Source organism: Paralichthys olivaceus, chromosome 15 (genome assembly GCF_024713975.1).
Source record: "Paralichthys olivaceus isolate ysfri-2021 chromosome 15, ASM2471397v2, whole genome shotgun sequence".
NCBI lineage: Eukaryota > Metazoa > Chordata > Actinopteri > Pleuronectiformes > Paralichthyidae > Paralichthys > Paralichthys olivaceus.
This window is the reverse complement of record NC_091107.1, coordinates 19,945,044-19,970,633: the sequence shown is the minus strand read 5'-3', so window position 1 is coordinate 19,970,633 and position 25,590 is coordinate 19,945,044. Positions and strand designations below refer to the sequence as shown.

Genomic DNA, 25,590 nt, shown 5'->3' with positions numbered 1-25,590 from the left:
AAAGAAGAATGACTGAAACAGTTTCGATGTTTCTGAATTGGAAGGTTCGATCATACAGGCGGTGATGACGATCACTGGATGTCTGCTGCCATGCCAAGATCAGGTGTGTCCTCAAATTGGACCTTGTAGTCTCCCTCTTGCTCCTCAAACACAATGACCTTATTTATTTGAACACAAAGTACAAAGTATGGGACAAAGGGCCTGCTGTGTTCAAACACTGATAATGTCTAATTCATCTTCTAAATCATTTTTTTTTTTAAACTTCAGAGGAATAGTTTTGCATTTTGGGTTATGCAAGATCAATATCATTTTCATGTCTGTACACAAAAAAAGCAGATAGCTTTTAGAGATAGAAATATGAACATTATTTTTCCTTGCTCAAGGACAAAATACATGAATGCATTATAGCCTATTTGGCGGTGTGAGGACTTCTCCACATTAGTGAATTATAATTCCAATTTCCTGCAGCGCCTGCTAAATGTCTGAAAAACAGTCCTTTTAAATTAAAACACTCCTGCTGACTTGAAGGATTGTTGAGGCTGCAACAAAATGTCAGTTCTGTTATTATTCCATTACTTTATAGTGATAATGGGCACAATAATAGATACACTTTGTGGCTACGATGGAGCAATAGGGCCTTAAAGGGGAAAATCTGAGATTCCAAGAATACAGGTTTAATATAACTAGAAAAAGCCATACATTTATGAGAATAAAGACGTATCATTACATTATCATAAGTATCAGGACTTGCACAAAACACCTATTCTGAAGAAACACACAGACTTGGAGGAAATTTCCTCTTCTGTGGAGGATGACATTTTTGTTGAAATGTGTTCTATTCCAAGAGATTTCCTAGTTTCTTGAGAAACAATGAGATTGGGAACTAAGATTTTAGATCCAGAAGGAGTGAAATTCCAGCCGAGCATGAGTTCTCCTTGCTGCTTAAATCCTAAAAACTGATTTGTTTTCTCATGAAAAAATTATGATTTTTTTTCTCATTAAATTACAACTTTATTCCCATCTTATTGTGTCTTTTTTCTCATTGAATGTATGACATTTTCTTGAAATATTACAACTTTATTTCTGAAATCTCAGATATGTTTTTTGCCATTAAGTGGCCCTTATGCTCTGTCATAGTGCCACACTCTCAGCAACACTAAAATATCATCATTGTTCTTTATGAGCAGATTAAAGTCATTTAAAAGTTACTTTTCCTATACTTTTGAGGCACTAATCTGTGCAGCAACTCAATTACTTAATTTTTTTTTTCTTTTCAAACTGATAATGTAACAGGGTATTTCTGAGCCTGACACAGTAACCATCGATTAAATCAATGACATAAAATATATATATAAAATGTTAATTAGTGATTTCTCAAGGTGCTGTTGCAGAGGTTTTGTTATGAGAGAGTGAGGCTGCATCTTCCCTTACGTTTCCAGTCTTTACGTCATGCTAAGCTAATGGTAACTTAATGTGTGGACATGAGAACAATATCAATCTTTTCATCTAATTGTTGTCAGGAAAGCAAATCAGTGTATTTCCGAAAAGTCAAACTGTTCCTCTAACTGTACCTGGTTGATTCCACTGTTGAGAAAGGGACTGGGGAGGTAGAGACCCTGCTGGGGTCCAATGGACCAGTATCGGCCAAGATTCAGCCCATTGATAAACACAACACCTTTCTCCCAGCCCTGTGGACCCAAAGACAAGGTCACTGCTTCACAATGCATGGATGAAGTCATTCTCATACAAACATTTACAAAAAACACCTCATGTATTTGCTGTGACTTACTGGCAGCTTCACAAAAGTGTCACTGGGATACCCGTATGCAAACATCCTCCCCATGAAAAATCCAGGGAAACTGGGATTTTCAGGAAGAGATTTCCATGGTGCCTGATAAAGACTGGAACAAGGCATATAATTCAAACAGACTATTACAATAAAATGAAAGTGATATGCAGCATGTTAGATTTAATAAAGCATACGAACCTATCAATAAAGCTGGGTTTCATATCCAGACTGTATATTGTAAAATCCCGCAAGGGGATATTGTTTAATAAAATGTCTCCCAGAAGGCCTGTAAAAAGCATGAATCAAAATTGACTTGTATACTACCCACTGAGTGCTTGAGTGGTTTAATGGCATGCAATAGCAATGAACCACATATTGTCTGTCAATCACCTTTATGTTGTTTGTCAAGGTCCCTTCCCTGGTGAACTCGTCCACAGTTCTCCACCAGTAAACTCAGGGTACGCTGCTCCTGTAGGGATTGTTTGCTTTTATGTCTTTTACAAGTTTCAACAGCCAGCATTTCAGCATCCATCACCTCTAATAAAACACTGTGAATGACGTTTATGGTACATCTGCCTTCAGTGACCAACTTGATGCCATACCTTACCATCAGGAACCGCCAGCTCCACGTGCTGGCGCTTGAAAAGGCCAATGTAGTTTCTGTCAACGAACACCTAGGAAGAAAAATATCGCTGTAGATGACATTGTTTTATAGTAAAGAACAGAAAGTCTGCTTTGATTAAATGGAATTTCTCAAGACTGGTCTTGGGCCTGCGAGATACATTTTGGCAACTGGCTGCATCATGAACGTTCATGTTTTTACGCACTTGCCTAGATGTTACTGGAGGTTCCCATAGAGGGCATGCCACAGAACTCAGACTAAAGATTGTTGGGCTCTCGGTTCTATAATCTTTGACTCAGACTGAACATTCTGCCATTACACAAACAAAGATAGCGACACTCAAGAAGATCTATATTTGGCTAATGTTAAGTTCAACACAGAAAGAGCAACGGTTGTGCATTCGTAGGTGTCACACCCCTAAATCAGACACCCTATGTATACGACAAGTTTACTTCTCTCGTTCTGCGAATGCAGCTCCACCCTTCCTGTTGCTGATGCCGTCCCTGTTGAGGACTCGCTCCAGCCCGAAACCTTTATGTTGGTATTACATCTTGCGTATGTATCACATTCATTTTCTGAGGACCTGCACAGCCTACACACCAAATGTGACACTAAGCAGCCATCATGTGCATGCCTTAACTGTTAAGGGAACATATTTTCCAACGTGTAAAACTGTTTCTTTGAATTTTGTTGCAACAGCTGCAGATATATCAATGATCATAATGTATGAAATTGCAGGCCACCACAGGCCAGTGAAATCATGCCTTCATGCACAGCGAGGACTCACTAATGCTCGGTCTCGGACGTTGTCTTCAGACCTCAAGAATCCTCCACTGGTGATGGTGGTCTCATACAGCGTGTACCCAAACGACTGGCCGTTCCCGTTGTTCACAGGGAGACTCTCCATGTTTACTGGCCCGGCTGACTTAAATGGCTGTCGAGAAAATTGAAACAATTAAGATAACTTGACGGAGAAGCAACATTCTTTTCATTACACATGTAGGCTACAGATAATCTTACATAGAACATACTCCCTCAGTGAAGCTCAGAGCATCCCATAATGACAGGTGCTGGTACATGATAGCTGGTTCATAAGCCTCTCTGTAATGCAGGGTTGGCAGGTCAGGGAAACTCTCCCCTCCTGAACAGAGAGGTCACAGACAATATCAAACAGGGGGGTGAGACACATCATCACTGTTTTCTCATCCATATCAACTTACTGTTGAAGCGATGAAGTAGATCTCTAAGGAGATGATACTTTGGAGTGTACTCCCCAGCTTCAGACAAGGGAGCATCATAATCTGGAAAACATGGTTGACAAACTGTAGATTAACTATCATGCACTGCCACCTGCTGGGTGTTGAGTGCAGCGCTGTTCTCTTGACAAGACGGAACACACGTCAGTGCTACATCAATATAATCAAATTTTTTTAACATTTGCATAAAAGACACCACTGATTTGTTTGTGACAGAGCATAGGACACAAAGGAACCCACCATAGCTGGGGACCAGTGCTTTGTAGGACGGATCAGCGAGTGCTCCGCTCATGAAGCCAAAGCTGGATCCTCCATGGAACATGTAGAGGTTGACCGACATGCCTCGTCTCAGGATTTCCCTGATGGTGGACACCATGTCTGACAACAAGTTTAACATGTACGCTGTAAACAAAGGTCCCTGCAGCAGGGAAAACGTTGCATCACATTTGTACCTTGAATAAAGTTTTGTGCTATTGAAGCCGTTCAGATCCTGGCTGTAATGATTCATGCAAACGTAAGTCAGCCCTGTTTTTATAAGCTGTACTTGTATCGTTGCCAAGTAGCTGATGTTCCATAAAGTAATGTTTACAGGAGATGAGAATGACTAGTGGTTAGGGTCAAACACAGAAAAATATCACTGGAGAATGAACAAAGGATTTAAGTGATAGCTAAGTATATCTGTTCAGGTACAGAACTGGATTCAGCTCATACATACATACATTAAAAATATGAATCTGCTGTGTAGTTTGTGTCAAAGTTTACAAGAAATCATAACAGCGTTTAGACAAATGGGTACTAATTTTGTCAATAGAATTGTTACTTGGATCAATAGATTTCAGGTTCTAAAGGTTGCAGCTGCACACGAGTCAAAATTGCACTTTAGGACTCCTCAGCAAAGACCTGATATTTAATAAAATGTTCAATGTCAATATGTCAAATCCAAACCAATAGTATTCTTGATTTTCATTTATCTTGGGTGAAATATTGTATTATGTAAAAAGTCCTACCCTCCGGAGGAAGCACATGGTGGAGGTCACCCCACCAGTCATACCAGCCAGTCCAATAGTCCATGACGATAGCAGGGCTGTTGGGCTGACAGGCAGAAAACACTCAAACCGTTAACTTACACTGCTGATTAGTCCACATTTAACTGTGTCGTGTCCTTTGTAACAATGTAGACGGGGGAGATACACACCTGGATAGCATTCAGATCCTGGATGTCTCTTTGACTTAGCTTCTGTAGCTTCACTGATCTGATGGCTACAAAATAAGAGATCACAAGTTGAGCTGTGTGTGTGTGTGTGTGTGTGTGTGTGTGTGTGCGTGCGTGTGTGCGTGCGTGTGTGTGTGTGTGTGTACCTCCAACAACACCCCCCGACTTCAATGCATTGCGGTTGTCTGACGTAAGTAGGAGCTCGCTGATCCCTCTGGACTGTAAAGCCTTTCAAAATAAAAAGGATGTCAAGCCCTGGGTTACGAACATCATCAGATGTATCCTACATGTGAGTTCATATATGACTGAAGGGTATTTTAAATAAGCCAAACTATCACATTACCTCTTTGATGAAAAGCATGTAACTTTCATCCTTTGCATAGGATCCATACTCATTTTCCACCTGCACTGCGATAATGGGACCTCCTTTCTTAAACTAAATCCAAATCGCAAGCAAATATCTTATTATAAGAATGTCAAGTGGCACAACAAAACACATATTTCTAGCACTGATTTAAAAAAAAAACATGGACCTGCAGTGGAACCACTTTTGGTATAAGTTTGTCAAAGAAAGTGTTGACAGCCTGAGTGAAGCCTGGGTAAGTGGTCCTCAGTCTCATGCTGTCGTCTTGGAGCAGCCAGCTGCAAAGAAGCAGACAAAGAGATGCTTATAGGTATGTGGAAAACCACAGAGCTGCAGGGACAATGGAGGAACAGTACATCTAGTATACTGAAGAAAGATGTGCATACTGGACCAGTCCTCCCTTTAAGCAAGATGTGACTTTTTCACCCTGGTTGCACTTAATTGGCACATTGTGGTTCAGATTAAGTTGCTTTTGTGCTGTCGGGTAAATTCCCATACAAATTTAATTCTATTTAATCGGGGACATAAAGACTTCGAAGCTCTACCAATAAAGTATTACACAAGCTTTGATTTTAAATCTGCATCATACATACATAGGGTTCATCCATTTACTTGACAGAAGGAGATACAGCAACAAAGATTCCAGGGTTGAACCTTGTGGTACATGCATTTACCATGGGACAACAGAGGCAGCAAGTCTATATACACGAATGTACTTTTTTACTCAAATATTTAGAACACAAGCATTACCTCGGCAGTCCTCCAAGGTCCAGCTCTGAGGAAATGTACGGCCCTGGACGTAAAATTACCCACAATTCCAATTCAGCAGCAAGACTGATGTAGGCTCTGCAACCAAGACAGGAAAATTAAACAAGAAGTTTATATTTACATCAATCGTTCATCAACCAGTGTGTGCTCTGCAACAGCAGCAGTATTTTGTGCCTCTTCACTCATCCCCACTGTGTGGTTGATTGCTTGACAAATTGCTGTTGCCGTGGAGATCCCACTGTTGTCAGTTGGGACTGTGGCATCTAGCTTCTCCCCAGAGCACCAGGGCAGATGATGGGAGGGAAGCGAGAGTATTCCCAATTCACCTTGGGGCAGTTAATATTGTTGTGTTCTTTCTTTCGGTCTTTCTAAGGTGAATATTTGCATCTATGAAAGTATGATCTACAGATACAGGACCAGTACGTGCTGCAGTGATGAATGTGTGCTTTGTCTTCAAGTCAGATTCAAACTACTCCTTACACCAAATCCAGCTGTGTGTGGAAGTTGAAGGCTCCTCTCTCTGGTTGGTGCAGATTCCATGGCACATACCTGCAGGGATATTATTGTTAGTGCTCAAATGTTGGCCAGACGTGTGACACAAAACACATGTAGCGGGATTCCTACGTAGTGAGTGTGTTGATGCCACAGGCCTTCATTTTCGTCAGCCGGTCCCTCCAGTAGGCCCTGGGCACACGGAAATAGTGGATGGATCCCCCGATGATCTGGAAGGGCTGTCCCCCCAGGGTGAACTGCGAGGCGTTGGCGCTCAAGCCCATTTTCCTGCTTATCCTCCATCCCCCTGCTGGCACTCTGGAGGGGGAGTTGTTGTTTATTGTAGCACAGAGGCTATTGTATGTGAACTGACCACATGACATGCTTGATAGGAATTTGTGAATGCTTGTGTTGGTAAGAAGCAGGAGAATATTGAATTTTAGTGGGAGGACACACAGCATAATTCTGTATTTGTCCCTTAATAACGGGAATATAAAAGATAATAAAATTCTTCTTTATTAATGTCCCCCAAGGCAAAAACAATGTGAGCAATATTTAGAAACAGAGTAATATTATTGCACTTAATAATAGCTTAAATAACCCATGCTGCCATATATTCCTGTCCTGTTTATAGAGATGAATTGTAGTATCTGCAGTGCTTAGTGTCGCAAAGTATTTTCATCACATTTATGGTGAAATATCACACTCTGATGTATATAATATTCTAATACTGCATTGACAAAGGAATGGGTTATCCATTCACAATAAGGTATAACATTTCCACACAATGCCTCATAACAACTCTGACTGAAACCTACTGAACAATAGTGAGAACTTTACTTACCTGAGGTATCTGTAGTACATGATGAGTCCAACAACGCACAGACAGATAAGTGCATATTTCCGTTTGTGCACATTCGTTATCCTCAGGGCAACCATGGTGTTTGACATGGACAGTGGCAGCAGGGTTAAGTTTACAGCAGCATCTGAGCACAGATGAACGCATGATGGAGGCGTGATGCACCGCCTCGTGGGAGTGACCCTGCACTGCCATAGAAATCTGATACACCTCATTAACAGGGTGCTGACTTCGTCTGTGTCTCTATCGGTTTCACAGAACTACTAACTACATCCAGTGTACACTGGTAATAATCTTGCTTTATTCAAACTTTGGCATTTCAGCTTTTTTTTTTATTTGGAAAAGTTGTCTTCAAATCAAAAATATTCTAAATCAGTCTTATAACATGGCATCATCAAAATATACATCTAATAATGGAAAGGATTTTCGCAATGTAGTGCACTTCATAATGAAATTACCCATCAGGGATTATGAAAACAAAAATCCCTGTCACATGGCAGAGCCTAAGTGATTGATAGATTTTATCAAAAAGACCTGGGGCTGTGCCCTCAGCAGAGCAACTGGAACTGATTTTATGTTCCACCTTGCTTTAAATGAAAACACCAACAACTTACTCAATCTGTGAAATTACAATGTAACTTTACCATAAAACATTAAACCTTGTGAACGATTACTCCTCTCTATTTGCTTCAGCAGTTACTAAGCTGTAAGAAACCGTTTAGGGGCCACAAAATATCTGCGGGCAAGCACACAGTTTGAGCACAAGCAGAGAAAATAAGCACAAGAGTTTGAGTGGAGGGTTTTGAGGGAAAGCATTTCAAGATCTGAGCGTGAAATCAATAAATCCTACTCTGAAACGGAAAGAGCACGCTCTTGAATCAAGTAAATGTCCTCTGTGATCCAAACGTGAATGTGGCTCTGCAGGATAACAGAGGACATTTAGTCTAAAAACATGGTGTGAAGTCAAATTTGACAACTACAGGAGCAGTACAGAGACACCTAATGTTTTTTTGAAGAGTTGGTCACCATTTACTTCAATTATATTGGATTTGGCTGAAACACTTTTTACCCCTGAAACTCCAAAAGTGTTCTGTGGACTCAAACACTTCACCCTCGGCACAGTGGTGAGTAAATAAGGTGATTTATCCATTTAACACCGGGGATCAGAGACAAACTTCACTTCCTTCTAGATCCTGATCTACTGGCTGAATTGACAACAGAGGCTTTGAGACGCTCCCCTCCATCTTTCGCTCTCCAGTCAGGAGGACTACACCTCCCATGCTCCTTAGCGCGCGGCGCTTGCGCAATATGTTTTCCACGGCCCTGGCTGCTGGTTGTAGTGTTGTTGTTGTTGTGACATTAAAGGGGCTAAAAGAAAGAACCGACGAAGTGAATCCAAGCCCGAGCCCGTCGCATGAGGTAAGAACCCCGCCGCGGGGGAGTGTGTGCTCTGCCGCAGACTCTGCTCGCTGTGCTCGGTGTTGTCCTGGAGGAACAACTGTTATTGGAGTTGTTGAGCGTTCACAGTTAGCAACACTGGTGGGCTAACACAGCACTGAGCTCACCAGCAGGCACATAATATGAGAGTGGAGGCGTTTCACTGACCAGAGCAGACACACAGTTTGAATACCACACTGTTTTTTCTAACGATACGCCCGAGTGTCCGGAGAGCTAACACAGTTTACCTCCCTGAGCTAACACTGAGTCAGCCCTGCTAACAAACAGTCCCTGAGCTGAGGCAGCTCTTCACTTCACCCTCTTATAGAACGACTGAGAGGCAGAGCTGGGGAGTTAGCATGTAAAGAACCAGTGTGTCTGTGTGAACTACACAGTAAGTATGACAATAGCAGTATTCATTAAACATACAGTTAATTAGCTTCCATGTTATCAGTTAGTTAATAACTACAGCAAATCCTGTTCGATTCACCCTCTTCAGTGTCAATGAAGTTGTTTTCTGTTTCACACACTGTTTACATCAAGAACTATTCATGTGGAGTCATGGGATTGTCTTCAATCAACATATATCCATGTGTTCCTTGTCCAGGACAAAGAAAAGACTCTTTGACATTAAAATAGATAATACTATTTTAGTAAGTAAGTAGTAAGTGACAAATCATACATTGATATGACTTTTTTTTTTACCAAACGTGGTGGGTTGATAAAGTATTCCTCAAAAATAAAGTTAAATCACACATGAATCAGCACAAATTGGCTATCAAATACTGAAAACATGTCAGAACAGCCCTGATCATTGAACTGTTTCAAAGCTTCCAAGTGTATAAAATGCCAAGATCACTGTTTTTAAAACCACACAGAGGCCTAAATAAGCCATTACACAAAGAGCTGATTTTCTAAGTAAGTGAAATCACTTGGCTGTTTTGTATAAATACAGTAAATGAATCTGATTGATAAAGCTGCTCTTGGTGGGTAACTACTGTGTATTGCAAGCAGATTCACTACAGACTGTATCCATGCATTTAGCTGCTGGTCTCTCAGCATTTCAGAGTCTAGCGGTGTCGAACTCGACTGTAATTTGCTCGCTCCACCCAATAGCTCTTGTTGTCACTTTGTTTCTGTGGTGTTTGGGTGTTCGCAGGTTACTGGGTGAGCCCCTCCCTGCCATGACAGCTGACCACCAGGTCACCAGCCCCCCCTCCTTCTGCAGTTGATGGATCTGCAGCTGGTCCAGAGATGACAGACAGCGTCAGGGCCTTCCTCCGCAATGTTGCGACGGTCAGCACAGACACACACACACACACACTCATTTCTGATATTTGTTAAAGATATTTCATTGCAAAGCTGATTTATTGTATTGCATTAGAATGAATCTAATAATTTGGTAAGGGAGTGCGGTAGGTTTGTTCAGCTGAGCAGACACATTATAATCAGGAAACACTGACATGTGATACATTCAAGGAAACAGGCGTATGTTCAGACCTCCACACGACCCAATTTCATGGTATTAATAACTCTACAGTAGATGCTGCCTTAATGGAGCCTGTAATGTATTCAGTACAAAAACATCCCACTCTCTGACTGAGATACAGTGTTGTGCAAATGTTCAAGGTGCCAGAATTAAAGTGAGGATGGCATGAATAGTTCCTATTCACTACTCAATTTATTGTGGACCCTCAGCTTCAACGTGAGCTGGCTGTACTCCTAACAAGTCCAAAGATAATATTTGTCTTTGGAATAATTCCAGGTATTTCTTTTCTGACCCCAGCAATGTTCTCTCTGCTACCTGCAAAGAAGAAACAGACTTTGCCTTTTCAATAAACAATGTACATTAACTATTGGTCAATACTATATTTATCACTTTTACTAAAAATTGGACTTCAGCATAATTGTCCTTTCATCATGCAGCCTCCATTAGCCACCTTTCATGCTGGAGGCATATAATAGAAGGTTGAACAAGGGAACATAACATTCTGGGGGAGCATTTCTCTAAATAGCTTCAGGGTTAGCATTGTTAAATTTGAGATAATAACAGCTAGTCACAAATCCAGCAAATTCTGTTAGATTCGTCCTCCTCAGTGTGTAGGAAGTTGTCTCCTGTTCTTCTTTCATGTTATACACACTTTTTTTTAAACATTAATGACCATTCATGGAGTCACAGGAGTGTTATAATATATAATATATGTGACCTGAGCATTTCACTAAATAGTTTCATGGTTAGCATTGTTTTCAACTTAAGTAAATCTAATTACTGACATAAATTTCACATGAAGATGAATATTAAACTAAAGTATTAGTTACAGTATAGACAGCTTTGTATGTCTTGTGCTCAACAGGCACTTGCTGACATATCTTCAGAGTTCCTTTCAACAGATTAGAAACATCATGTGTGTCTCTCCTGCTCTGTGCTGTCTAGGGGATCAAGGACTCCATATTGGGGATTGGAACAATCTCCAAGCTGGATGCCCGCATCCAGCAGAAAAGGGAAGAGCAGCGGAGGAGAAGGGCTAGCGGGGCCCTGGCACAGAGAAGGGCACAGAGTGAAGAGCGCAAACCAGACAAGTAAGCCTTGGCTTGAACCTCAAGAGCTTAGCTTTTTACACTGCAAAGATTCTCACAGATAAACTTTTGTTTACTTTTCCCATAAACTCTATCAATCAGTGAAAATGTGTCTACCTGAAGATAAGGGGTGTTTTGGGTTGGTACCCAACAAACTATGCAAAAAAGCTTTACACAGCTTGAAAGGAAGTGCCTCATGTCAGCAAAATCCTCCTAGCATCCATTCTGACTCTTTAGTCTTAAAAACAACATGTGGTTGGGTATTTATCATTATACGTTGATAAAAATTAAATGAGAGTAAATAGTTGCTAAAGTTTTTTTATTTAAGTGTATTAGTCAAAGTAAAATTAGTGAAACAACACTATCATTTTAATAATCTACTGTGATTGTCATTGTCATGATTTGTTATTTCTCTTTCAGTGACCCCAAAGTAGCCAGCAGGATTTTTCAATGCTGTGCCTGGAATGGAGGAGTGTTCTGGGTAAGATATATAACCTCGTGTAACAGTACAGCCTTGTCTCTAGGACATGCACTGAACTCTGGACATTTTCCTGAAATAATCTGGAGGAAATGTGTGTGAGGATGCAAATTTCAGAGTCAATTGCTCTGGAATTTTTTTTGCTCATTTTCTGCCAGCTCCCCAGTAAAAAGTTCAAGTTAACCTATGTGAGAATAGCTAAAGTGTCCTGAATGGGATTATATACATGCGAAGCTTTTATTTAAATATCCTGGTTGTTAAGTGGATTTAGACTTGTGTTCATGAACCTATGTAGTGTGAAGAAGCACTTCTCGGTTATAACTTTATATTTATATTTTTGTTGTTGCTGGACACATTGTAGTTCTCAACACAGCCTCAAATATTATGAGTGAAAGAGTAATTGTAGCTTTTTATCTCCTCTCCAGCTCAGTCTGTTTCTCTTCTACCGGGTGTTTATCCCATTGCTGCAGACTCTCACTGCAAAAATCATCGGTATGTATTGATGCTAGTTAATGTGGGGCAGGGTCTCTGTCCTGTGGTGGGAACCAGTCAGCCAACAAGCTGTTTTTTCTCTAGGTGACCCCTCCCTCCACGGCAGTGTGTGGTCCTGGTTAGAGTTCATCCTGACCTCCGTCTTCAGCGCTCTCTGGGTTCTCCCTCTGTTCGTCCTCAGCAAGATAGTCAACGCCATCTGGTTCCAGGTTAGGCCCTGTTTTGTTATGATGTCATGATGTGATGTCACATACTGATGTGTCATATTATCCAGAAAGTTATCAAAGTTGTCATCTTTTCAAGGGTCTGGAATTACTTGTTACACGCTGTCTACAGCTGCATCATATAACATATGTTGTCGTCAATGGTGTTTACATTAGAATTACAGCTACCGTTGACTTCACAATGGGCTGCTCTGCTTCTCCGATACCTTACAATGATGCTGTTATTTCACAATAATGTTTGAGGCTGATTCTTTATCAAATCATATCTTTATCTTTGATACAAATGGCTAAACAGACAGTAGTTTACTAATGTTTATGTTGGAGCATCATGGTAAAAATTGTGATATTAAAATGATTTGATTGCACAGTGTGTCTTTATTCATGGTCTCTACAAGCACAAGTTTGTTTTATTTCTTGTCATCTCATATTTCAATGCAAAGCAACAGCTAAGTGCATTCTCATTCCTAATTTTTCTATTTTTTTTGTGCTTTGCTTTATTGCAGTTTGTGTTTGTGTTTACAGGGACACAAATACACTGAGTGTGCGATTCCTTTCTTTTGCAGGATATTGCTGACCTTGCATTTGAAGTGTCCGGCTGTAAAGCTCAGCCATTCCCCAGCGTCAGTAAGATCATCGCAGACATGCTCTTTAACCTCCTCCTCCAGGCACTCTTCCTCATTCAGGTACATTTAAAACACAAACATGAAACATGATCAGAGGATTTTATTGAACGTACAGAGACACTGATACGTTGTGTTTCTTTCAAAATCCTCCCATAGTGAAGACAGACACAACTTCTGTCTCTGAGTCTCCTCTCAGTTGTAGCTGTGGTGTGTCATTGCCGGCCCAGATTCACTGAATGTTTAGACAAGTGTGCACTTTTCTGTGTGAGTCATGCTGTACAGGAACAATGTGCCAGGATGCCTAATTTCAATCTGCCCAAACATTACTGTCATTCTGAACAGCTCTTATCAGTAGCAAATTGGCCTCGAGTCAGTTCGGAGAAATTTCAAAATATAAAGAAGCTTAATGTTGTCACACATAATGAGGCTGTGTTTGTTCTAAGGATGTTTGAGTGATGAGATATGTTGTTACTTGTTTCGCACCACAACCTGATCTGCATCATTGTCGACACAAATTAGCTGAGACGTTTCTTCTTCCTAAGATGAAGCGAGTGAGAGCACAACCTGCCCTGTACGTGCAGTCACAGTGAATATAATTGTGTTGTGTTTTGTGTGGTCCTCCAGGGTATGATCGTTAGCCTCTTCCCAATCGATGCCATTGGACAGATGGTGAGCCTCCTGCACATGTCTCTGCTCTACTCCCTGTACTGCTTTGAGTATCGCTGGTTCAACCATGGTGAGATACTGACTTTATACTTCACATTCAAAAGAATTCATCTGCATTGAATGAAGATCTCAGACGTGTCTGTTTGTGTTTGTTTCAGGCATCGAGATGCACCAACGACTGTCCAACATTGAGAGGAACTGGCCCTATTACTTTGGCTTTGGTTTACCTATGGCTCTGCTGACAGCCCTGCCCTCCTCATACATCATTAGGTAAAACTGCAAACTCACTCACTAAAAAACTGCAAGGTAATAATGAAAAATCCTGTTTGCAGCACTACCTTAGTTTGCAACATGCAATTTCAACACTAGATATCAGAACATTCTACACACTGTACCTTTAAGACTGAAGGAGAAGAAATTAAGAATGACCACTGGTTCTGAAGTAACATTTTTGTTTAACAGTTATGATTCTACACATGTTGTATTTCTTTAAGGACACTCTCCAGTGGCCTGGGAGTCATCAACAAAGTCGTGCATGAGTATTTTCCATGTGTCTGACTCTGCATCACTAACTGCTCTTCAACAACACTGTAAGAAGTTACTGATGTGATGCCAGACCAAACTTTGTGGAGGTCTACATGACATTATAAACTAACTTGGCCAAGTTTAAAATATAGATATTTTGCAATTGAACTTCAACTATAACAACAACTTTATAATCAGTCCTAGGGCTGTTATTTTTTACATCGAGTATAGCAGACTGTTTAGATAAATATGGAGCTGGGATAGAGCTTTGAAAATATATAATCTTTTCTCTTTGACCGATATTAAAGGAGATATGACCATTCAAAAAGTTAGCTCATGCTTTCTTAATTAGGCAGACACTAGACAACCTACACACATGAAATTTTGGTTCCACTTTGATGATTTGACACGGAACAACCTAAGATTCCTCTGTATACGGATAAACACACAACATATGGGAATTGGTGATGAGAGAAAAAGATGAAGATGAGAAACTCATGTTGTCGGTGAATTATTCTTTCCTGCCTTTCAGTTGCGATTTATTTCTTGTTTTTTCATTTCTCCATAGTGGCTGCTTGTTCTCCATCCTTTTCCCTCTGTTCATCATCAGCGCTAATGAAGCTAAGACGCCAACTAAGCTGTAGTAAGTGAATAGTAAAACTTTTTTTGAATGGTTCCCTTTCAGTGGACGAGTCCCTGATCACATTTCCTCTCTTTCAGCCACTTCCAGCTGCGTCTCTTCTCCCTGGTCGTGCTGATCAGCAACAAGCTTTTCCACAAGACGGTCCACCTGCAGTCGTCCCTGACGTCGTCCACCTCCTCAGAGAGGCTGTCCTCCCCTCACACTTCCCCGAGCCGCCAGAGACTCGTGCCCACCCAGTGATGGAGCTACTTTGAAGGAGACGAAATGGCAAAACAGCAGAGTGGCTTCACTCAGTGTGAAGAAAAGGGATTCTTCCCGATGGATTTCCCCTGAAGATGATGATACGCGGTTTAAGACGAAGGGTTTCCATGTTTTTAATCTAATATCTGGCCCTTTGGTTTTTCATTTGAAGTAAAACCACCAGACACATTTTCAGTGTGACACCAAAATCGACTGCCCTGTGCCTCACACTCGAAACACGTAATATACCCAACTCTCGACTTTTTTCTGTGAATTTCATTGTTTTTTTGTATAATGTGCCATTTTAGTGAATCTCCTTTAATAAATTACAGCACAATAAATCACCTAGTTTTAATATGTTGGAGCAAACTTGTGACTAGAGGATTTATTTTACTTTTAATGAGCTTGTTTGCATTCAGGAGCAAAGCACACTCCTGTTTTACCTGTTGACAACTATCATTTCTTCATGTTGCGATTCACATTCCTTCCTCTCGGGTTGAATGCTTTCTTGCACATGGATCCGTGTCCCTTTGTCAAATGATGGTGTCCAAGCAGTTCCAGGAATCACTTTGTATGGTTGATGGGGAAACTGTATTTTTATCCTGTTACAGCTTTGTTCTTAGTAGAATTCACAAATCAAATCTATATCAAGTCAATCTAAAAAGAACAGATGAGTAGTATAAACCAAACTTTCTTCCTCAAACTCTTGTTGTGTGTTAACTAAAGGTTTGCCTGGTGTCTCATCCCAATGAGATTTACATTTTGCAAACGACAATGTGACACCAGCAAAGAAGAAGAAGCTGCCTCAGTGTTTTCAGTCTGTATGAATTCAGTAGATGATAGTTGAGATAAACACTGCCAAACTGCGATGTCTTTGTTTTGTTTGACCACTACAGTGCTACACTCTGTAATAAAGGAAGGAGCCTTATATCAGGTATTCAACCTTATCCTGCTTGCGTTAGTTTTTTCCCCCAGAAAACACATCCTGAATGTTCAGCCAGAAGCCCTCCACCACCACGCAGCAGCCCAGTCCCCGTGTTTTCACTCACTCATCAGAGGGAATGCTCTGATTTTAACATGATGTGCAATATTGTAATGTCTAATAATAAAAAAAAACTGGGCCATATTCAATATTTTAAACATTAGGATGGGCAATCCCCCAAAAATCTAAATTATGTGTATCATCATTACCATCAGTCTCATGTGATCACAAGGAGAAGCAGACAACACACTTCTTTTTTAAATTAAGAGCATTATTATATCGTTGTTATATATTCAGTAATAAACATATTTTATCATACTAAATTAACTGTTAATTTATTATTGTATAATTTGATATAAGTCTCTGAAACCTTTAATATATTTACTGGATTTCTGTGACAAGTAATGACACTAGTGGCATTTTCTGGTCGTGCGTGTTCTCAACCAGCAGGGGGCGACACGTGTCCTCACACTAAGGACACGTCACTACACCACAGTTACAATGCAGGGAAGAGGCTTTGAGCAGCAGGTCGAGGAGCCAATCAGATGGGCGCGGGTTTCCTGTTGACTGACGCTCGACCAATAAACGCGCCCAGTGGCGCGGCAGGGGGGGCGGGACGGTGCTGGCCGTGAAGCTTGTGTGAGAGACGCGTCGGAGTGCAGGAGCGGAGCGGGTGAGTCTGAATGAGCCTTTTCTCCTAAACAGCGCGGAGTTGTGGAGCAGCGGCCTTTAATTCAAACTGCTCCGCCGCTGACGTGTGAGATGGAGGCTCCGGGGTTTCACTGAGCACGTTCGCGACGAGACGCGGAGCAGGAGGGGTCCATTATACTGCGGCTAGCAGGTTAGCATCGCTAGCCGCTCACACATTTGTGCCTGGATGTGAGCAGCAGCAGCACGAACCGGCCTGATGCTGACGATCCGTAGCGATGCGTGTGTTTGTGTATCGTACAAGTGTGTGGGGACGTGTAGTTAGCACATGCTAGCTGCCGCTGGTGCCTTGCTCTGAGGTGCCGGGAAGCTGACAGCACTTCTAATGCCCCCTGTTTGAAAGTGCTGCCTCCAGAGTGAGCTTTAACCCCGGCTCTGTCAGTCTGAGTTGTTGGGTTTGTACATTGGAAACGGATTTATTTAAATATCAAATCTGGAGAGACGCACAGAGATACGAGTTACTGCAGAAGTTTTCCACACTGGCTGCTTCCTGGTTCCTGACGCTGGATCTAAGTGCGTGGCCTTATCTGGTTGGGCTGGACGTGGAGGTTGCCTCCTTTGAGTGGTCCTCTGAACACGCGGCTTGTTTCTTTAGGATCGTGAAAACATGTCCCCAGGACAAGTCAGTGTGGGACCACAGACGTCATTTCAGTGCTTTTGTCCACAGTTGTCACAGTGTTGGTCTTCCTCCCTGCAGGTTGTACGGTGAGCTGTCCCTAACCTCGCCAAAATGACCAAGTTGGGCTTCTTGCGTTTGTCCTACGAGAAACAGGACACGCTGCTGAAGCTGCTCATCCTGTCTATGGCTGCTGTCCTCTGTGAGTCCCCTGCTAAGTTCTGACACACATCACTGTTATCTGTCTCTGGGATGGTTAAAAATAAACATCTGGATCCACTGTGTGCTTCTCTTCCCCCCCCAGCATTCTCCACCAGGCTGTTTTCTGTCTTGAGGTTTGAAAGCGTCATCCATGAGTTTGATCCGTAAGTTCTTCTTGTATCACAGTTATCTTAAATCGTTAGATGTTGTTCCTCATAGACTGACTATCTCACTTTAATCTTTATCTCATCACAAGGTACTTCAACTACCGTACCACCCGCTTCCTGGCAGAAGAAGGATTTTATAAGTTTCACAACTGGTTTGATGACAGAGCATGGTATCCTCTGGGCAGGATCATCGGTGGTACCATCTATCCAGGTAGGAACCAGAGAAAAGTACAAGTCAACAATCAGCCTATTTTCCAAGGTTGTTTATTATCAGGTACAAAAGCTCCAAAGTTGCATGAGGTTCAGATGAAGAGATGTCATTGTTGTTCCGGACATTTGTGGCAGTGAAGCGAGTTTATTTCAATACGCCCTGTATCTCCCCTCTTCTCTCCCACCAGGACTCATGATCACTTCTGCTGTCCTGTACCATGTCCTTCATTTCTTCCACATCACCATCGACATCCGTAACGTCTGCGTCTTCCTGGCTCCCTTGTTCTCCTCTTTCACCGCCATTGTTACCTACCACTTCACCAAGGAGCTGAAGGTAAAACACATACTAAGATACAACATGAAATAAATTGTGTCAATTTATATATTCTTAATGACATATAGCTTCCCTTTTATCTGGAGCTTCATACCATAGATTCTTTGCATTGAGAGGAGTACATAGGCCTACTTTTATACAAAGAAATAAAGTAATCATACCAGATCACGCGGCACAGAGACGCAGCAAAGCAAAGCAGCTATCACGTGCTACATAGTCGGCCAGTGCGGCCCAAACACTTGGCTTATAAATATCCACATCTTTTAAACTCCACACCCCCAGTTTGTAACCCAGATTTTCCTTGAAACACTTCAGTCTCAAGCCAGATACAGCACAGCCCAAATAACTTAAGACAGCTCCCATCAGAGCCAGAGAGGACTTTATATAAGGGATTGCATTGAGTGAGTGATAATCATTGCAACAAGTAAAAATATAAAGAGTGCCCCTTTAAACTCCCATTAGTAGCCTCACTTAAAAGTGAACAGTCTAGTCTCTGCTGAGTTTCATATTTTTTTCTTTCTATAAATTTACTTCCACTGAATAGTTGCTTGTCTCTGCAGGATGCAGGTGCAGGGCTCCTGGCTGCTGCCATGATCGCCGTGGTGCCGGGTTATATCTCTCGGTCTGTTGCTGGCTCATATGATAATGAAGGTATGTGCATGACTTGCACAATAATGTTAGAAAAATATATCTGAAAAAGATTGTTAATCTAATCCCCCTGTGCTTTATTACACAGGAATTGCGATCTTCTGCATGCTGCTGACCTATTACATGTGGATCAAGGCTGTCAAAACTGGGTCAGTGTACTGGTCGTCTGTGTGTGCACTGGCCTACTTCTACATGGTGAGGAGATCTAAAAATCGACATGTTTGTAGGTTCAGTGTGTAGAATTTGGTGACATCTAGAGGTGAAGTTGCAGCTGAATACCCCTCACCCCACCCTCCAAACCAAACATGGCGGCCTCCATAACAACAGTTCTTACAATTTAAAAGATTGCACACTAGTGAAAACATCACTAGGATTATTTTATATTCAATATCACCTAAATCTTACACACTGAACCTTTAATTGAATGAATTGAAAGTAAACAAGGATCAACAAGTGTTTGTGTGTATGTAGGTTTCCTCCTGGGGTGGCTACGTGTTCCTGATCAACCTTATCCCCCTCCACGTCCTGGTGCTGATGCTCACAGGCCGATTCTCTCACCGCATATATGTAGCTTACTGCACAGTCTACTGCCTGGGCACCATCCTCTCCATGCAGATCTCTTTTGTTGGATTCCAGGTGAGGAGAAAAGAAACTTCGTCTAATGTCACATCAGTTCATCTGGTTCTTGTGCCTAAGCTTGAAGGACATCTTCAGACAAAGAAAAGAACAGAAGTTGTCCTAATCAAAACATTCAAAGAGGATAAAACAGTAACAGTTATGTGATTTGACAATGAGGTTTCCCCCTGTGTGATTCACATGGTTCACCCGTGTCTCTCCTCTCTCGTACACCAGCCGGTGCAGTCTTCAGAGCACATGGCAGCCTTCGGCGTGTTTGGGTTGTGCCAGATTCACGCCTTTGTGGACTACCTGCGCAGCAAACTCAATGCCCAGCAATTTGAGGTGCTGTTCAAGAGCGTCATCTCCCTGGTGGGCTTCATCCTGCTGTCTGTGGGCACAGTGCTCATGCTTACAGGTAAGAGTTGGGTATGGTGACATGGGGGATAGAATTAAGGATTGAAATGTTGGCTTCAGCCCGTCCCTGTGTTCTTCTTTCCCTTTTTTTGCAAAACCGATTTGTTCTCTTGATTTGGACCATGACTAACAACCTGAACTATGTTTTCCTCAGGTAAAATCTCTCCGTGGACCGGCCGTTTCTATTCCCTGCTGGACCCCTCCTATGCTAAGAACAACATCCCCATCATCGCGTCCGTCTCTGAGCATCAACCCACAACCTGGTCCTCATATTACTTTGACCTCCAGCTTCTGGTCTTCATGTTCCCAGGCAAGTGTGCACTCGGGCATAAACTGTTCACTTTATGGGAACTCGGGTCCTTTGGTACTAAGTTTTTTTGACATTAATTTATAACATCTATCTACAATTTTATGTCTCAATATTTTTGTGGGTGTTTTTTTAAACCAATTTTGATCTTTACTTCTTTTCCTCTATTTATCATACATTTTTTTATTTAATTTATTTACTTTTAAAATCAATTTTAGGAAATATGACTGTCTGCTTTTTTTGTTGTGTCAACTCTTGGCTCATCGGTCAATTGTGAAGCCTTTTGAAATGCACCTACCTTCAGGAAAGGTACAATGCAAAAGTTTGACTGATTAAAATCTATCTTGGATAAAAATGAACACAGCTTACTTTGTTTTACTGACTGTTTCCTTTGCTTTCCTCACAGTTGGTCTGTACTACTGTTTCAACAACCTGTCTGACGCCAGGATCTTCATCATCATGTATGGAGTGACCAGCATGTACTTCTCAGCTGTCATGGTGCGTCTGTACATGCTGTACATCAGAGAGCCAGTTATTTTAGTTTACATGGATTCAGGGCTTTATATGTAACATGGGTTGATCCTCAGGTCCGTCTGATGTTGGTGCTGGCCCCAGTTATGTGCATCCTCTCTGGCATCGGCGTGTCCCAGGTGCTTACCACTTACATGAAGAATCTGGACGTGAGCCGGCCAGACAAGAAGAGCAAGAAGCAGCAGGACTCCACCTACCCCATCAAAAATGAGGTAGGAGGTCTGAGGGACTGGTTAGTGGTGGTGTAGCTGTTGGAGGGTGGTGTCAGCTACAGTGAAACATGGACCGTAACTGTTATTTTCTCTTTCCAGTGATGGTCATTTAGTTTTTAGTAACTTGTATTCTACTTGAATATTTCTGCTACTTCATGTTTTCAGCTTTGTCTGTTTTAAATGTTGAGGCTTAAGTAAAAACTACTGAACCGATTTTCACCAGACTTGAGAAGGGATGGGACATGAGCCAGGGAAGAACCTGTTACATTTGACTAAAGATCAAGGACGTTTTTTTATCACTTCTCTTAACATTGCAATATTCTCATGTGAATTATTCTGTGAATAATGTGGATCTTCATATACAAAATCAGACATATTAATCATGGTGAGATCTATGAGGTTGAACAATGTTATTTGGATTATTGGACCACTTCCGTTTTCCTTTATCTCTTCATTATAAGATCTGGACAGATGTTTGGATTGTTTGGCCCTGGGAGAGGTATTTGAGTACCAATCCAGTTGATTTCAGTTGTCAGAATAAAAGCAGACATACAGAAACCGTAACCCTGTGTTTCTTACCCACCAGGTTGCCAGTGGAATGATTCTGGTCATGGCCTTCTTCCTCATCACATACACCTTCCACTCTACCTGGGTGACCAGCGAAGCCTACTCCTCCCCGTCAATTGTCTTGTCCGCCCGTGGAGGTGACGGCAGCCGTATCATCTTTGATGACTTCAGAGAGGCTTACTACTGGCTCCGCCACAACACCCCTGAGGTCAGTCATAGCCAAAGAAATAAAGAAGTCCTTAAAGTTGTACTGCACTTTTAAATGTTTGAGCTATAAACTAAATTATGACTGTAATACGTTAATGCTGGTTTTAATATCACATTTATTACCAAATTTATAAAAAAAAATCTACCTTAATGGTTTGAACATGTCTCAGAACCAAACCCAGTGTTTCAAACCTTCTTGGACCTTGCAGGGCCAGTGCTTACGTAGAGTCAACAGTTTGAGATGTCTCTTCATCATGACGTTTTATATATATATATTTAAAAAGGTTAACACCCTCTAATCAAAGGTCGACAGCCTGCCACAGCGCAACTTGTAAATGGAAAAGCTGTGCTCGTTTTCACGCAGGGATGAAGTTACACTTTACATCAGGATGCTGACCTATCTGACTCGTGTAGAGATTACACAGTCAAAGCCGTAATGTCGAAGTGTTTCCATTCAAATACTTGAGTTTGATTTTTGTGCTTCCAGGATGCTAAAGTTATGTCATGGTGGGATTACGGCTATCAGATTACTGCCATGGCCAATCGAACCATTCTAGTGGACAACAATACATGGAACAACACTCACATCTCCAGAGTTGGACAGGTGAGCTGGGTAACCTTCAGGGTACCTGTGTTTGTGAAGTGCTGCTGTATTGACCGGGGCTGTTGTTTGTTCTGTAGGCCATGGCATCCACAGAGGAGCGGGCCTATGAGATCATGAGGGAGCTGGATGTCAGTTACGTCCTGGTCATCTTTGGAGGACTGACAGGCTATTCCTCAGATGGTACGTACTAAGTGTCAGTAGTTCAGAGAGTGAAAACAATTTGGATCATTATGAAACTGTGATGTAAATGTTGTAGGTGTGTCAAATTAAAATTATTCCCCTAGCCATAACAACTCTTGTACATATATAGTTTCTGCTGCATTGACCCCACAGTTTTACATACGTTTATATATATAAATACGCACACAGACACCTCCCATTCTTTTAGTTTACTGCGTATTAATTATGGATTTGTACAAATTTGCCGTACTAGAAATTGGTCCACATCAGTAGGATTTAGTAATGACAGCTATTTCACAAATATTGTATTGCTTTGTCATTGAAAATGTCATTGTAAAGTAAAAATATAATTATTTCTAAAGGCATTTTTATAAATACTCATATAATCCATTTTTTTTTTCATCACAGACATCAACAAGTTCTTGTGGATGGTCAGAATTGGTGGAAGCACAGACACAGGCAAACACATCAAGGAGCACGACTACTACACTCCCACTGGAGAGTTCAGAGTGGACCGCGAGGGCTCGCCTGTCCTGCTCAACTGCCTAATGTACAAGATGTGCTACTACCGCTTCGGCCAGGTCTACACAGAAGCCAGTGAGTGACTCTACAGCCTGTTTGTCATTGTGCATTAGCCATTTTATTTTCTCGCTGTCAAGTATGTATTGAGAGTTAACCCTGTGTTAAGTTAATAAGGCTGATGAGTGCAGCTCCCAGACATGCACTGAACCCGGGATAATCCCCTGACGTTTTCTTGAGGGGCTGTATGTGAGAAGACAAATGTTTGAGTCGGTTGCTGCAGACTCTCACCAGAGTTTCTCCAGGCCTCTTCATTAAAACGTTTCTAACACAAGACAGACGTGAAAAAAACAACAACAAATATCTCAGACGAAGATGTCAAGAGAGCTTTTGGTGACGCCAGTTTTGATGTGCTTCAAATGCATCTCCTCAGCAGAAGTTATATTTTACATCCTGCATGCTGCGTCACCTCTCACCTGAACGCTCCAGAGTTTTCTGTGCTGTCGTGAACGGAGAATTTACTGCTTTGTTCATGTGTGAAAGGCAAACTCCGGAGAAAGCCATGACCCGATTTTGCAAACAGTTCAGTTCATGTCTGAAAACGGCTTCAGTGGAAACTACTGTATGAAAGATTTCCAAGACCAGGCACTGCTGTATCAGCTCCTGAGCTGACTGCACCCTCGGCAGAAACAACATCAGATAATGCATTAACATGAACTTTGATTGTTTTTCTCATTCAGTGTAATTGGTGTCAGAATGAATTTTGTGCTTTAATTGTGATGATTTTCTCTGCAGAGCGTCCACCTGGTTATGACAGAGTGAGGAACGCTGAAATCGGAAACAAAGACTTTGAGCTGGATGTGTTGGAGGAGGCCTACACGACAGAGCACTGGCTGGTTAGGATATACAAGGTAATGCTGCCGGTCTCCTTTCTTTACTTGTTTAAGATCAGGACTTTTGAAACATTTGGGAAATGTACGTAATCACAAGTAACACACAGTAATGTACAGATTGAAGGATCAACACAAGTTTAAATTATAGCATTAATTTACATTACAAACCTGGAATTAGGTTGGCAACAATTTGTCCATTAATACATTGGGAACATAAAAAATGTCTATACTTATCTAATTATTTCTATACTACACTTATCTTGGTAATTGATTAATCGAGTGAATAAAGTTTTCAATAAAGAATCTGAACAACTGTCTTTATGCAAAAACATTGTGAGTAAGATGCATTTCAACAGAACTTTATAACCTTGTCCTGTGTTCCACCTTGTAGGTGAAAGATCTGGACAACCGAGGTCTCTCAAGAACATAAAACCTTCAGATGGCAGTGAAGAGTCTTTTAGCGCACAGCACTGAACACCTTCCCCTGTGGTCTGCAGATGAGTGGGAAAAGAGTACTTTTTTATACTTTTTGTTTCGGGGAAGAAAATTGCATCAGAGATTTTGTTTTGTGGATGATTTTTTTTTTTCTTTTGTTATAATGAAATGTCTCATCTGGGATCAGAGGAAGCTAGTGTCAAAACATCCAGTCTGATGTCAGGAGTTCGCCATGAAGCGGTCAAAAGAAAGTGCTGTTCATTTGAGCACTTTAGATTTTTATAATCTGGTCAATTAAAGTGGGATTAAACGTGAAAAAATGTGATTTGTTGTCTTTTGTTTTTCCTCACAAAAGAAATGTACTGAATAATTTGGAACATCTGAAGCTGATATTCTGTCGTTTAATCACAATAGTGAAATATTGTTATTGGGAAATAGTTTTTTGGAAAATCTGTACTCATCTCCTGATTATTGGAGTTGACTAAATCTCAGAGCCCATCATCATTTTATGATGAATTAGTCTCAGGAGGCGACGGCCAATATTTGGGGCTTCAGGTGCAATGAAAGCACAGAATGCTAAATAATGCCATAAATACAGTTAAGGATTCTGTGATAGCCCATGTGCTATATTTAGTTAATTAAATCCACATTCTTTGGTTCATTTTTCCAGTGTAGACAGCAGATGTCCACACCAAGACACCATCCTCTCATTTGTTTCATCAAACAAAACAGTGACACTCTGATTCAGGTCCAGATGCATTTAGGCTAATCTATAAACAGCTACAGCTCATATGAATATTGATGAATGAGAAATCATATAGTTGATTCATTCCTGTTCTGCTCTGAACATTTACCTGTGACAACCAAAGCCTGCTCAAATGTGATTGGTCAAACTAGAAACTGAATCCAGAGGACCTTTCCTACAGATCCTTCATATTCACCTGCAGAATCTGTGCAGAGCCCAGGGCT

At 41.4% G+C, this 25,590-nt stretch overlaps 3 protein-coding genes across 4 annotated transcripts; 2 read left to right on the top strand and 1 right to left on the bottom strand.

Moving 5' to 3' along the window:
• Positions 1-18: 18 nt before the first annotated feature.
• Positions 19-8,020, bottom strand: LOC109628303 (beta-galactosidase-1-like protein 2). Its single transcript, XM_020085336.2, has 19 exons — positions 7,349-8,020; positions 6,637-6,822; positions 6,493-6,561; positions 5,995-6,090; positions 5,414-5,522; positions 5,224-5,316; positions 5,027-5,108; positions 4,863-4,927; positions 4,675-4,759; positions 3,908-4,045; positions 3,632-3,712; positions 3,443-3,552; positions 3,199-3,345; positions 2,392-2,463; positions 2,180-2,258; positions 1,988-2,075; positions 1,790-1,901; positions 1,572-1,688; positions 19-158 (listed from the first exon to the last, which is right to left on the bottom strand). Exons 1-19 carry the CDS (start codon positions 7,576-7,578, stop codon positions 72-74), a joined length of 2,046 nt encoding a protein of 681 aa, XP_019940895.2. The 5' UTR covers positions 7,579-8,020; the 3' UTR covers positions 19-71.
• A 623-nt stretch (positions 8,021-8,643) lies between these two features.
• On the top strand, positions 8,644-16,215 carry ei24 (EI24 autophagy associated transmembrane protein). Its single transcript, XM_020086248.2, has 11 exons — positions 8,644-8,782; positions 9,960-10,096; positions 11,235-11,380; positions 11,798-11,858; positions 12,281-12,347; positions 12,432-12,556; positions 13,135-13,254; positions 13,819-13,930; positions 14,019-14,130; positions 14,954-15,028; positions 15,106-16,215. Exons 2-11 carry the CDS (start codon positions 10,055-10,057, stop codon positions 15,266-15,268), a joined length of 1,023 nt encoding a protein of 340 aa, XP_019941807.2. The 5' UTR covers positions 8,644-8,782; positions 9,960-10,054; the 3' UTR covers positions 15,269-16,215.
• Positions 16,216-16,793: 578 nt separating this feature from the next.
• stt3a (STT3 oligosaccharyltransferase complex catalytic subunit A) lies at positions 16,794-24,941 on the top strand. Of its 2 annotated transcripts, none has more exons than XM_020085731.2 (18): positions 16,794-16,923; positions 17,656-17,776; positions 17,879-17,939; positions 18,032-18,153; positions 18,341-18,486; positions 19,047-19,137; positions 19,223-19,329; positions 19,606-19,770; positions 19,987-20,167; positions 20,321-20,476; positions 20,880-20,971; positions 21,061-21,216; positions 21,803-21,991; positions 22,478-22,594; positions 22,672-22,774; positions 23,183-23,371; positions 24,089-24,204; positions 24,578-24,941. In XM_020085731.2, the coding sequence occupies exons 2-18, from the start codon at positions 17,689-17,691 to the stop codon at positions 24,614-24,616; spliced, it is 2,118 nt and encodes a 705-aa protein (XP_019941290.1). In that variant the 5' UTR covers positions 16,794-16,923; positions 17,656-17,688; the 3' UTR covers positions 24,617-24,941. The 2 variants fall into 2 exon arrangements, with proteins under 2 accessions (XP_019941290.1, XP_019941291.1); XM_020085732.2 differs by having other exon boundaries at positions 16,884-17,091.
• Positions 24,942-25,590: the final 649 nt, after the last annotated feature.